Genomic DNA, 13,856 nt, shown 5'->3' with positions numbered 1-13,856 from the left:
CAGGGCCATGGGCACCTCTGGAGCGCGTTCCAGCTGGGGCTCCCTGCGGCCACCTCTCCCCATGCACCCATATCGGATTTTGTGGGTTTGTGGCACTGGCTGTGGCGAGCTGTGTGTAGCTGCCGGTTATTACACCGCAGTGAAGTGGAGGTGTAATGCTTATCCGTCACAGCAGTAACAAGTTTTTTAACAGGTACCTGCCCTCCTGTTCCTTCCCCTCTGCAGTTCACTCCTGGGGAAGCAGCAGGAGCAGTCAAAGTTCAGATGTAAAGTTGGTGCTGTGGCCAAGATTCCTGAGCCCGACTGCCGTATCCTGGTAGTCATTAATGCTGGAACCAGAACACATCAGGTGTTGTAGGGAGCGTGGAAGGGGCAGAGCAGGGACAGGCACAAGCACAGTCTCTACGTAGAGCAGCAGGACTGTGTCCCGGGATGACCCAGGCAGCAGCTGGCTCTGGGCAGGTGGTACCTGCTGAATGCTGCCACGAACATGCCACTTCGATTAGAAATTTCTGCTTGAACCAGAACCTTTGAGCTGAGGCAGCGCAAGGTTTTATTTAGAAGTTGGTGTGCTTGTTCTCCTGAGTAATGCTTAAATATATAAATAAATCTGATAAATGTTTTCCAAGTGTGAACATTGCAGTCTTGTGCTAATGCATGAGATGGAAAGTGAAATGGATTTTCATAACCCAAGCCAGCTCAAGCTGAGGAGAAGTAGTGGTGTGTAATTAAAAAATCTGAGGCTAATTTGTTTTTAAAGTCTCTAAAATGTTTTTAATTGGACTCTGGTTTTTAAATTACTTGAATAATGCTTGAAAGTGTTATTTGTACCTTCTGTGTCATCTGCATTTTTGTTTTGTCTCTGATTTGTTTTTTCCTTCTCCCAAGTCCTCACCAATGCTCTTTTAGAGCACTTATAGCAGCTTGGCTTTTTAGGGTTGGCCAGAGCTTTCCAGTTTAAAATAGCCATGAGAGCCTTTGTTGATTATAAGCAGGTTGAGGTAACACTCCTCACCTGTGCCCTCACAGACCTGTGGAAGGGCCCCTGTCTGTGCTCACAGTCAGAAAATGGCTCAGGTCACAGTTGGAGATCCTGAGATGGAGATTTTATTTGCCTTCAATAATCAGTTGACAAAGAGGCAGGAATTGAACGCCACTAGTAACTGCCCACCAGATAATGCTGCCCTTAATGACTGTATGTAACTTTCTCCAAGAGAATTTTCAACCTCATTTATTATCGTGTGTGACTTCATACAGCCACTTCTGCCTGCTTGCTGGGAGAACCTGACTCCATGTCCATGTCTGTTCTCAGAGCCCTGGTCCCCTTCCCTTGTCCTTTAAACCCAGACTCTTATTTCCTGTTGAATGATTTTCCCATAACTTCAGTGGCCAAAGGAGTTCGTAGGCAGTGCGTTCTTTCTGTGGACTGTTCCACCAAGCCTGGTAAAATTCAGTTGTCTTTGCAAAGTATAGAACAGTTATCTCCAAAGTAATTTGGTCCAAAGTGTTTAGTTTATTTTGCCTCAGTGTCTCAGCTAAAACTTCTGCATTTTTCCTTTGGGAAATTTAATGCTGTTTGCTTTTCCTCAGATGGACTTTCCCATTGGTAGGGAATGTATTTTGTTGGCTCTCACAGAACAGAAGACATGTAATGTGTTTCGAAAATGTAACTGCTGGGATTCATGCTGAGGCCGCTTGGAAGTTCACGTTTCAAGCATTTATCTCTCTCTGCAGGAGAATCTGTTGTGACAAGCAGACTCATAAAACAGGCTTTTTTCTCTGGCCATTTCCTTTTGCCTCCTGAAATGGAGGGTTTTGCCATTTCTGGATTTAAACAGTACTTTCTAGCTGTGAAACAAACAGGATAACAATAACCTTAGCAGTTCCACCCTGAACGATTTCAGAGCACTTCAGAAGCTCAATTGCTCAACTTGCAGCTGAAACGTAAGGGCTTCTGAACAGAAGTGCAATAGTTATTGAACAGCTTTTATTACACTGCCAGTCTTTCATCACGAGTAAGGAGTCAGTGCAGTAGGAGCTGTCAATAAAGGAGGTGAGCAGAAGCTGCCCAAGCTGAAGAAGATATGGATGGTGGACATTAGGTTTTTTCCTTTAGATGAAAAAAATTTTTAAAGGAAAAAATGCTGTAGGCTTTAACTGTGTTCCTGGTTATTGTGGTGTGTTATGAGCATTATTCTTTACCATTTTAAAGTTTCCTTAAATAAAATTAAAAAAAAAATTAAACATAAAGGCATTTCTCTTGTGTATTTCCGGAGTGAAACTTAATAAATAATCTGTGTATTATGGAATGGGTTCAGTGTTTGACTGCTTCTGAAAGTTTTAGCCCTTGTAGGATGTGGTATAAAGTCAGAGCAGTGATGCATTAGAAGATGCTGCAAATGCTGAGCAGCTTCTCTCTGGGGAGTTTGCTTTGCTTTACCTGTATAATGCTGCCACCAGGATCTTCTGTACTCCTCGAGTGCTGAGATCTTTACCTGGCTGGGCAGAGCTTTCCCGTCCCTGCTCTCAGGGGTGGCAGATGTGTGTCCCCAGAGCCTGGCACCTGTTCCAGGGCGAGCAGGTGTCCCCTAGGGCTGCAGCTGGTTCAGGCATGGTGACACTGAGTGACACGAGTGCCTCTCTGTGCCACCAGGCAGGTCCAGACAAGAGCCTGGTTAGGGTGAGAGGCTCCTGTGCTCTGCAGGGGAGGCACAGAGAGTGGATGATGTTTTCCAAGGCTGGACCTGAGCCGGCCCCAGCGCTCCCTCCTTCCTGCACAGGCTCCTCTGCAGGCTCTGGGAGCAGCCCTCCATCCCTTGCACGTCCCTCCCCTGTGGGGGTAGATGGCTGGCTGTGGGGGCAGGTGGGGACGTTTCTGTTAAAGAGATTAATCTGCAGTTTGGTCAGGTCTGCTGGTAGCTGCCAGTGGGTGTGTGTGGAGGCTTGTGCTCAAAAAGCTCCATTGTCAAGTGCCTCCCGAGAACAGAGACAAAGCAGCAGAATTCCCTATGAAGAGCTGTGCAATATTGCAAGGGAACTAAGGAAACAAGCAAAAAAAAGCTTGTGTTCCATTTGATCAGAAATACTTGCTTTAGCTCCTTGCCTGGAGCATCCATGAATTACGTGGCAGTGAGGGATGACGTGGGATTGAAGAACATTGCATTCCAGCTTTTGAATCTTCTCATATCCTGCCTATGCTTTAAAATATTTTTCTGATAACATTCAGTCAGTCTCCAGAAAATGCAGGGAGCTTGCTTGGCATCTGGTGGCAGTGGGGAACACACAGAGAGCCTGCTCTGTGTCCTTAGCTCTGGAGTCTGGGATTTAAAGTCTCCTCAGACACACTGGATGGTGCTGCTCTAGAAAAGTAGCATTGATTATTGAATCTGAAACACTTTTCTTTCTCAGTTTTTATACACTTAAAATTTTAGTTGATGGGAATCTCAATAACATACTGAGCTGATTGGGGTGTGCCTGGGAAATGTGTGTAGCAATGAATTGGCTGCTGAGCACTTGAGCTTTTGGTCATTGAAACTACTCTTCTTCCTCCCCGTTGTTAGGATGTGAATTCCAGTGAATGTTCTCTGGGATGCTGAGACTGATTTCATGGTGTGCAGTCCTGAAGTCATGTCTGTGGCCTTGAGTTGTACGTGCACAGGCTGCTGTGCCCCTGCCAGCGTGGTGACTGCAGCACCAGGGCAGTGGCACTCAGCTGCTTTTTGCCAGTAGTAATCAGCCCTTTCCTTGGGTGAATGAAACTCTGCCAAAGGGATTGCTGAGCACACAGGATAATCCAGATGTGAGTGCCCATTCACGAGACCTCCTCACACCTCTGCTTCTCCCTTGATACCCTCCTACTCCTCCACCTCCAGCTGCCTCACTGTGAGGTCCTGAGTTCTGACAGCCATGTCAGAAAAGCCACAGGAAGAAACAAATTGCCTGGCTCAAAGTTTATATTGTCAGGCCTCAGGTGTGAGCAGCGAGCCAGGTTTTATAAAGTACAAATGACTGTTTTGAAATCCTCAGCTATAAAACACATTCTACTTTGAAAGCCTCTTACATGTTTTCTTTTTCCCCTCCAGTGTTTTCTTTGCGACTCAGAGGGCTCTTGTTTGATAAGGAGCACAGATTCTGGAGGATCCATTCGATCCAGAACTTGGAGCGAGGCAAATGCCATGTGTTGAAAGGCTCGTGCAGCAAGTGCCAGAGCTGCAGCCTGCTGCCAGCCGGGCTGGGGGTGTAGGAGTGGGCACAGAGGCCCCAGGAGGATTTCTGGGGGAGGGGATGTTTAATTACAGCATCCAGAATCGGTCTCACAGATGGTCTTGCTGGAGGAGGAAGCCCTTCAAACCGGAGAAGGCACCTCCACAGGCAGCTGCAGAGCCCAGCTGTCAATGGAGCACTGCACCTGCAGCTCTCCTGGTCCAGCACCAAGGGGAAAAGCCCAAAACCTTGGGACCTGACCGTGCCATGAAGTGGTACCCAGTCAGCTCTAAATGTTGGAAGAAGAGTGTGTCTGGTTGAGTCTTCTGCCATGGTAGCACTTACTTTCATATATTGAGAGTGAATTGGCATGTGTTTAGTCAGAGTGTCATAACCCTGTAATTGTAGCTCACAAATGAGAGAAGTCAAAAATTATGGTTAATTTGTACACAGAAGAGAGCGAGCTCTCCACGGCCAGGAGGAAATGAGTGTCTGATAAATGAGTTGGTGATGAGCTGGAAACCAGTGAGGTTTCATGTGGTGTCAGGATGAGGAAGCCATTGGGGAGAAATCACTGGCAGATGAATGGAGGGTGACTACAGCCTCTTGCCAAGAGCCTCAGTGTAAGAATTGTCTGTTTCTTCTTTAATTTTTGAAAGTCAGTAATTTGCAATGATTTCCCTCTGGAGCTTGACACATCTTGAACCCTGAAACTGGAAAGGAATTTTGTTTTAAATCATTAAAAAGTGTGATAAGTGTAATTTTATTTGCTACAATTGCTAAATCGTGTCTTGAAGTGAAAACTGAAGGCATTGCCTTCTCTGTTGGTACTGTAATAATTTTGTATACTGTCTGGTGCAGCAGAGCTTCAAAGGCATAATTTGTAATTGCTGTGGCATGTTCCCTGTTTCCCAGGTAGGGAGAAGGTGGCCCTAAACCTCTCTGGGAATGTGTGCCTGTGTCGCTCAGGGATGCTTTTGCTTGAAAAAGAGCAGAATGGCACAAGTGGAAATGGGACATAGCTACACAATCTGGTTTCATGAGCAGAAGAGACTGTGAAGGCCAAGGATGAATCATATAAAAAGTTTTTCACAGCTCTTCAAAAGTTATGCTGGAGGAGTTCTCTGGAGGGTACTGTGGGCACACTGAAATCTGCCTTCTATGGGGGCACACCCCTAACAGACCTGTCCTTGTTCTGCCAGAGGTTTCCTCATGCTATTATAAGCCCCTTAGGTTGGTTTGTGCTTCCCTCCTTAGATCCATTCTTCCCTGCAAAATGTGATGTGAGGGAGTTGTTTGTCTGTTGGTGAGGGGGAAGGGGCAAGCAGTGGTTGAAACTGAAACTCCCAAATGCTGTGCTGATTTTGTTGGGATCATGCAATCGTTTCTCTCTATTCATTTTAGGTAAAGCAGATCATGGAAGAAGCTGTCACCCGGAAATTTGTACATGAAGACAGCAGTCACATCATCGCCTTATGTGGTAAATGTCACGCGAAGAGCTAATGCTACCTAACCTTGCTTTTCCTCTAGACATTTATTTTCTCTGCTGTCAGAGGTAAATGCAGGGATTTAGATACTAGAAATCATGGTGTTCAGGCCCATTTCACCTCTGTATTTGCTACATGTGTGTTTACATTACAAATTGTAAAGTAACTCTTACTAAAATGTCATTATCCAAGTACCCAGCCAAGATGACTGGTGGCCTTGCTGGAGGCTGGCTGTGTGTTCCAGGAAGCTCCCAGTGTGGTCTGCCTGCTCTCTGTTCCTGGAATCCTGTCCTGGAATCCTGTCCTGGAAGCTGTGCTGTCTTGTTGGTGTTACAGGTGGTGGGGTGGCAGCTGTTTCTGTTGCTTGGCTAAAATTAGGAATACTTTTAGGAATACAAAATTAGGAAGTCTTCATACTTCTCTCGTCCTCCTACTGTGATTCCAGTTGGTTTTGTGTTCTAAATTCTTCATGGTCTGAAGAACTAATAACTCTGCACTGAGCTGCCTCATCATGGCCCAGCAATCCTACCTGTCCGAAAGCAGGACTCCAGCCTGCTGCTGCTTTGAACGGAGGCCTTGATTAACTCTAAACCAGAAGAAGGTGAAGCTGAATGTTCTGTTTTTACCTTGGCTGATTGAATGGAGAAATCCCTTCCAGCAGATTTGGTTAACAGCTCCTGGCTGGTGCTCTCCTGTGTGTACAGTTCTCTTCCCTCCCCCACTCCAGTTTCGTGTGACTCTTCAAGAGGTTTTTCCCTTCTATTTAAAATTAGATTGGTTCAGTACATGAGTCATTTTTGGTGAATCTTCATTATAAATATAGAATTCTTGTGAATCATTTTACTCTCCTGCTAGGCTGAGTTTAGCAAGAGCCTCTTAAATACCTGATGGCTGCTTTCAGGGTCTCTCTGCATCAGTAGCTGAACAGGTTGTAGCTGCCCTAGGTCCTAGATGGCTGAAGGTGCCAATTAAATGTCATGTGCCCCTTGTCCTGGGAGATGCTGCAGCTCTGTGCCACCCTCGCTGCCCTGGAGGAATGGTGCCTCTGTGCAGGTCAGCTGTGCTCATCCATCCAGCAGGAGGGATTTGTAACCACGAGGACTCTGCTCCAGTCTGTGCTCCCTGCCTGGGTGCTCTGGGAGAAGGAGGGCAGTGCCAATGTTTTCATCCTTGTGGAGAAGCAGTGAGTGCAGGAGATTCTATATTTGTTCCCAACCCAGTGTATAACCAACATAGGTTACATCCAAGGCTCTGCCATCCCCTCTGCTTTCCAGGAGATGTGTGCCATTGTGGGACAAAGTTCTGAATTCCTTTGGGCTGGGTTTGCTCTGGAGCAAACCTGGGGCTGTGGGGCCAGGCAGGGCACAGTGCAGTGCTGCGGGTGTTTGGAGCAGCTGCTGCTGGGAGCTGGCGATCGCAGCCGGGCTCTGGGAGACGTTTCCTTGGGAACGGCAGCTGCACTGACGTGGGGCTGGTGGAGCTCTGCGCCAGGGCCAGGGCAGCTCCTCCTGCCCACAGCTGCTCCTGCCCGGCCTGCAGCTCCTGCTAGGGCCAGGGCAGCTCCTCTCTCTGCGCCAGGGCCAGGGCAGCTCCTCCTGCCTGCTGCTGCTCCTGCCCCCAGCTCCTCCTGCCCAGCCTGCCCTGATCTCCTCTCTCTGCCCCCCGCTCCTCCTGCCCAGCCTGCCCTGATCTCCTCTCTCTGCCCCCAGCTCCTCCTGCCCAGCCTGCCCTGCAGCTGCCCTGCCCAGTCCTTGCCCGCTTCTGCAGTTCTGAGGGAAGGGGAAGGCAAAGCAAGCATCTCTGTTTCTGCACTCACCTCAAGTGTATTTACAGGGTTTCCAGTGCAGCACATTACGCCTACAGTGTTTGTCCAAAAGCTGCCTGCAGTTTGCTGAGCCTTTTCTGTGTGGCTGCCCACCTTTAGTCTGACAGTAACACGCTGCTTGAAGCAATTAAAAAACTTGTTTAAGTCCGCTTCATACTGCAAACAGGGTTACCCAGATGATCTCTCCATTTCCAGTATCTACTTGGAAGTGAGTCTTAGTAGTTTGTTCTCTTAGAATAATACTTTGAGTATATTAAATTAAATAATCCTGAATTCCCCATGCTATAAACTAATCACCATAGAATTCAGGTGGGTTATGGAGAGTTGGAGATTGTGTGTCACAATCAAAATATATGTTGTTTAAATAAATCCAGCGTGCCAGCTTGGCAGAGGGAATATACTTACTGTGGTTTTGGGAAAGGTTAGTAGTAAACGTGAGTAAAAATAGTAACTTGGGCACTATTAAATATGCAGAATTTGGCTTTTCAATGAGATTTCAGTTCAAATTAAGGAAGAGATGAACTGCACAAAAAGCTTTTTTTGGCCTGAATAATAAACCTGCTACCAGTAATTAAACCCATTAATTAAAATGTGCAGAATCCCTTTGTGGCTGAACTGAAAAGGCCAGTTCTGATTTGAGCTGCAGAATGGTATTTAATGTTGTGCTTGGAGCTTCTTGTAAACCTTGCTTGAGGATGGCATTGCACGTGTCCCTTGGGATGTGAGGGAGGGGAGGGAGCTGGGGGATTCCAGTGCTGTTCCTGGGGGATGCACCAGGGCTGTGCAGCTGTGGGTGGGTTTGTAGCAGGTCCTTTCCTGTCCTGAATCTGAACTCAAATCCTGTAAGACACTGAGGCTCTTCTATCAAAGAAAACAAACAAACAAACAAAAAAATCCCCATCTTCTTTTTGTTTTCTCGATGCTTTGTATCTTTTTTGGTATACTTTGGATACTTGGCATGTGCTGTTTCTTCCCATCTTCAGTTACTAATTGGTTACAGTTCTTCACTTCAAAGACAATTGAAGGTATTTGGTTTTCCTTTCCTTCAGTGTCATTGAATAATCTTTGCCTTCCAAATCTGTTCTAAACCTGTGTCTAGACCAGACTTACAGACCAGAAATGCTTTTCCCCTTTTGAACCCAAGGAGAAAATTTGCCCTTTCTGGGTGTTACATTACTACTCTGTCCCGATAGATTTGTTGAGGATCTTTGCTGCAGAGCCTGCAATTCCAGGTGCAGAGAAGAGGAGCAGAGAGCCTCTCCTAGTGGAGCTGAGGAAGCTGGGCTGGCTCAGCCCTAGGGGACGAACCAGTCCCGTTGATTTAGCTGCATTAACCTCAGCTTTTTCTTTTTCCATCCCCATTATGCATATTGCTTTTCTTCTCTTATTAACTGATGAAAACGACTGGGTTTTTTTCTGGGTAATGCTGTGTTTAAATAACACAGATCTTAAAAAAAAGAACAAAACCACATCACGATCTGTCCAGTCATGCACTGGGAAAGGTGACAGGGCTTGACTGCCGAGCTGGATCTGGATATTAACTGAAGGTGTTTGTATGGGGTCTGTGACTGTGTTTAGTCATATGTGCAGCCCTTCAAACAAAAGAAGGATGTGGTGCCTGCCCGGGGGAGCTTGGGAGATAATGAATTCCCATTAGTAAGCAGTCCTTGGTGCTTTCTCTGTGTGAATAATACATCAGAGAGGTGGCCTGAGGCCTTTGAGCAGACATCTGCCACCCAGAGAGAGGGGACACTTGCCTGAGCACAGCCAAGTGCTGGCTTGCCCTGCTGCCAGTCCAGTCTTGTCTGAAAGCTGAGCAGCCTGTGAACCCTTTGGTGGCTGAGGAGGTCCATGCACAAACAGATCCATGCCCTGGCCATGCAGTGCTGTGAGTGCCCCTGGCCAGCTCTGCAGGGCCCATCCTTTCTGTGTGGGTGACCTCCAGGTGTAGAAGCACCATGTGCCAGGTGGTAGGGGAGTGCTATCGTGCTGCCTCTTCTCATGCAGGTTCTCCTGGGTGCTCCTGTAAGTTGTACAGCAGCTCTTTCAGCTTCCCTGTGTTTCCTTCACTCAGAGACTCAAACACAGCTTTGACTTGTGCCAGGCTGTGCCAGGCTGTGCCTGACTCCATGGCTGCTTTTGTGAAGCACTCCTGAGCTGGCGTACGTGCCTTATGCTGGTGCTTCTGCTGTCCTGCAGTGTCTGTGTACATCAGGACTGCGTGAGCATTTATTGTTCTCAGAGCAAGGAGAGCTCTCACCCACAAGTGCTCCTGAGATGTCTGTGCTTCAGGCTGTAATTCCACACTCAAGATCTGATGTGTGGGCCTGTATCCATCCTTGCAGCTTCCTTTCACAGAGCCTTGGGGCATCTACACTTGGATAATCATCAGTGTAAGATGCTTCCTTCTTCAAAAATAAGTAGAGGGAATTGTTATTTGAAATAGTTCTGTGTCACTGAGTATCTGTTCACAGCAAAAGGACTGGTGTGTTCTGAGAATCAGAGTGGCTCTTGGGTCCTCAGCACAGTTCAGAGCCAGGATTGTCATTAATGAATGTGCAAAACACTAAGATTGGACTTTGTATGGAGCAGTTCAACAGTTACTTGCAGCAGATGAGCACTCCGTTCATCCTGGAGGTAGGAGAGCGCTTGTGTGGCTGCATTTTCTGGAGCCACATAGTTGAGATCTGATAAGGTGTCAACTTTTAGGGCCTTGCACGTCTGTAGGAGCACAATCAAAGAGCTTCAGCTGAGGTCATGGATCAGTCTCCATCCACACTGGCAGTGGAAAACCAGGAGTGCTTGGAACATGAATGTGGCTGGTGACTCCTGGAGAGCAGATACCCAGGCTCATTTGGGATGGTTGGAGTCTGAGCTGCAGCAGTGCCCAGCAGTGCTGGTTTAGTCTCACTGCTAATGACTCAGGGTTAATTCCTTCCTCAGGATGACTTGTTATCCCATTTCGCACAAAGTTAATTGTGTTTGAAAGATAACACAATTTTGTTCCCATCATTTTCAGCTGGAGTGACAGCATCCCAATTCTTCTGAAAACCAGCCCCATTAGGAAGAGATGTCTTATGCTTTGGGATTTTTAGCTGATTGCCTTGAGGTTTCTAAATAGCACCATATTCAGATTTGACAGAAAACAAAGAATTCAGTTTTCTCTCTTTTTTCCTTAGCTCACAGAAATGCAATTTCTGTAGAAACAGATGTAAATAACCACTGCCCAACCTGACAGTTTATCATCTTAATTCTTTTGGCTTTCTACCCTTGACATTGATATTTTAAAAAATGAAGATTATCTGCTGTGGAAATGCAGATCACTCACAAACAAAACACAAATCTCTCTGTATTACTGCTCCTATTTGGGAAACAAACATTTTCAATGATGAATAATGCTTAAAAAATAGTTTACAGAGATTCTACCTCACTTGATAAACACATTAGCCCAGAGAGTGTACCAGAGATGATCATAATTGGGGGGAAGCAAATATTTTTTCATGCGCATTTAGAAGGTTTTTGATAGTGCTCCAAAGATGATGCTTGAATTAATGAGTGGTGTGCTGTGGTGGGGAGGAAAAAAACAGAGTGCATATTAGCTCTGATGTGAAATGAAACAGTTTTTGAACTGGATGTGTTTTTAGCTTGAGAAGTGAAATAAAATCTCTTGTGCTTTTTAGAGAACTCTGCTAAACATTTTGCATTGATCCTGGGTCATCAAATTGGATAATTTTCAATATTTAGAGAAACTTCAGCAATTTTGATTTGGCCTTAACAGTGTTTAATGAAAACACTTCTGTTTTCTGAAGGTGGCTGAGATCCTTGAAGCTTAATGATCACAATTTTAAAGAGGAGCGGTCACCAAATTTCAGCCCCAAAGTTTCCCAGCCACTTTAGAACTGGGAATTGTCCATCTAGATACTTTTTTTAAAAATTATTTTCTAGGGAGTTAATGAACATAGAATGTTCTGTGGCACAGCCCAACAGAAGCGGGTTGAGTGCAGGGGCACAGGGGCACAGGAGCAGGTTTGGATGTTCCTCTGCAGCCCTTTGTACTCAGGTACCAGCATCTCCCAGTGACACAGCAGGCTGGAGCTGGGCAGGAAAACTGCTTTCAAACTGGGCAGATCTGTGATTAGGATAAAGCAACTGCAGCTGGAGATCATGAGCATCTGATGGCTTCTTTATCATCCTCCTCTTTTCACTTGTTTTTAATTTCTTCAGCCCATGAATTCAATTCCCTGTGCACAGTTTTCATGAAAACAAGGTATGTAGCTGCAGTATTTCTTCCTGTCTAAGGAAAATCTCATCTGCTAAGTACACCCCATAAATAATCCTTCCACAGGCCTTCTTTTCTCTGCTCACCACCCTTCCAGCCCAAGAACTTTCATTTCACAGTCCATTAAGTCATGTCAGAATTTTCATAGAGCCAAAAAAGGACAAAACCAAACCTGTTCACCTGACCCTGGAAGAAGTAGCTGTGAAGTCATAAAAAAGTGACATTTCCTGAAGCCTGGTGGGCACTGTGATTATTTGAACTGTAAATCAATAATATATCTACACTTAATTAAATTCAGCAGTGAATACTGCAGAGAATGTTCCTCAAAACTGTCTGGAGTTAATGAATTTTTAGATGGCTGCTGTCAGCTGAACCATACAAGAGAATTACCTGAGCTGCATTGATTTATTCCCAGTGCAGAGCTGCTCTTCCGCTGTGTGTGATGAGTTGCTGCCTTTTTATCTGGTGGGTTTTTGTATGTGTTTGTGTAGGTACAGTGACAGTAGGCAGGCTGGGGATCACGCTGGGCTGTGCAGTAGTTACTCACCTGTGTGCACACATACCTGTAGCCAAAAGCATGTGTACGTTTATACAGACCACCTGTGTGTCCACAAAACCACCCAGTGATGCCTTTCTGATGTTAGCAGTTTCTCCAGGAACAGCTGAATCATCTATTTTTAGGTCTTCTTAGAGTGTCAGATTCCAAAAAGGGAGAAATGGTTCATTTTCCCAGAAATGGGTAAATAACCCCATTTCCCTGTCCCAAAGGTTCTTGTGCTACAACCCCTGAAATAGTTGGTGTTGTCTCTTTAGGCAGCAGTGTGAGCTGTGCAGTTTGTAACTCTGGGGATCACCTGGTTTTGGTTTATCAAAAAGCACCACAGCCAAGGTCCTCTCATGTCTTTGGGAAGGTTCTGCAGCTTGAGGTGCCTCCTTTGCCAGTTTGTTCAGGATGTGTGAGGTTTCCTCTCTGACTAAGCGTGGCCGTGGGCAATGCTGGCAAGGTGCAGTGAGATCACTGCCTGCCTTGGACACAGAGCCAAAGGGAAGCCCTGGGGGCTCTGCCAGGAGCTGCTCCCTCCCTGCAGTGCTGTGCCATTCTCCTGCTGGGTGGGAGGGATCCCTTGCTGCTGTCCTGTGCCGCCAGGGTGGCATCCACACGGTCCCCTGGGCTGGAATGGCATGGCATCTGTGTCACAAGATGTGCTGCCCTGCTTGCATGTTTTGTAGTCTAACTGGATAAAAGCCACGGTGTATTTGCAAGCACATTCAGATCAAGTCAGATGTGAATGTATTCCAGCTGTTCTGGAATAATTCTTGTAGAAAGGAGCCTGGAGAGATGAGTGCTGCCAGCCAGTGCTGCTAGTCTCACTCTGGGGTTGAAGTGTAGGAGAATGAAGTGGCCTGAGGGTCACACAGGCTGGGCTGTAACCTGCCCCCCAATCCAAGGGCTCCTTACGCATAGAACTGGACATGTGTTAATCTCTTGTCCTGTGGAAAATACGTTTGGAGGCAATCCTGCAGCAAATTCCAGTGTCTCGCCCCTTGCAGATGACCCCCGTGTGTGCATTATAGGCAGCTGGGGACTGATCTTACCCAAGTTCTTGTGATGAGAAATGTCACAATGGAATAATTAAATATTGGGGCTCTAGGGACAGTCACTGGGGAAATTGCCCTCAGTGGCAGCTGCAGCATTTATTAATAATTAAAGCTATGCCTGCTGTGCTTTTCACTAAATTTGTTTCATTAATATTTTATTGTTTTAAAGAAATAAAAAAAAGCAGTGAAGGTGGGAAGAGAGTCTGTTTCCTAAGCAACAGCAATGCACTTCTTTGCAGTTATTTTTAAAGGCAGGTTGCTTCATCTAAGATTTGGAATCAAATTGCTGCATTGCTCCAGGCATCTGGAAAGCTGCTTTTCTTTTTTCTTTATTTCTAATGGAAAGACAGAGCACAACAGTTGCTGGGTTAAGAGCTGTTGTGATGGTTGCTAGATAGGAGCTAGACCGTGCTGTGCAGAACTTGTCCATGGTGTCATCACTGCTGTCCCCCGCAGCGCCGCG

The 13,856-nt window shown here is 46.2% G+C and overlaps 1 protein-coding gene across 5 annotated transcripts in view; it reads left to right on the top strand.

The window, feature by feature from the left end:
- Nucleotides 1-13,856, top strand: part of SGSM2 (small G protein signaling modulator 2) — a 36,840-nt gene that overhangs the window by 381 nt on the left and 22,603 nt on the right. For all 5 annotated transcript variants that reach the window (XM_031059788.1, XM_031059784.1, XM_031059787.1 and 2 more), the window contains one exon: nt 5,608-5,683. In XM_031059788.1, the coding sequence (XP_030915648.1) occupies nt 5,620-5,683 (64 nt within the window). In that variant the 5' untranslated portion in view covers nt 5,608-5,619. Of the gene's footprint in view, nt 1-5,607; nt 5,684-13,856 lie in introns of those variants that run through there.

This window comes from Geospiza fortis, unplaced genomic scaffold (genome assembly GCF_000277835.1).
Source record: "Geospiza fortis unplaced genomic scaffold, GeoFor_1.0 scaffold538, whole genome shotgun sequence".
NCBI lineage: Eukaryota > Metazoa > Chordata > Aves > Passeriformes > Thraupidae > Geospiza > Geospiza fortis.
This window is presented reverse-complemented; position numbering and strand designations above follow the sequence as displayed.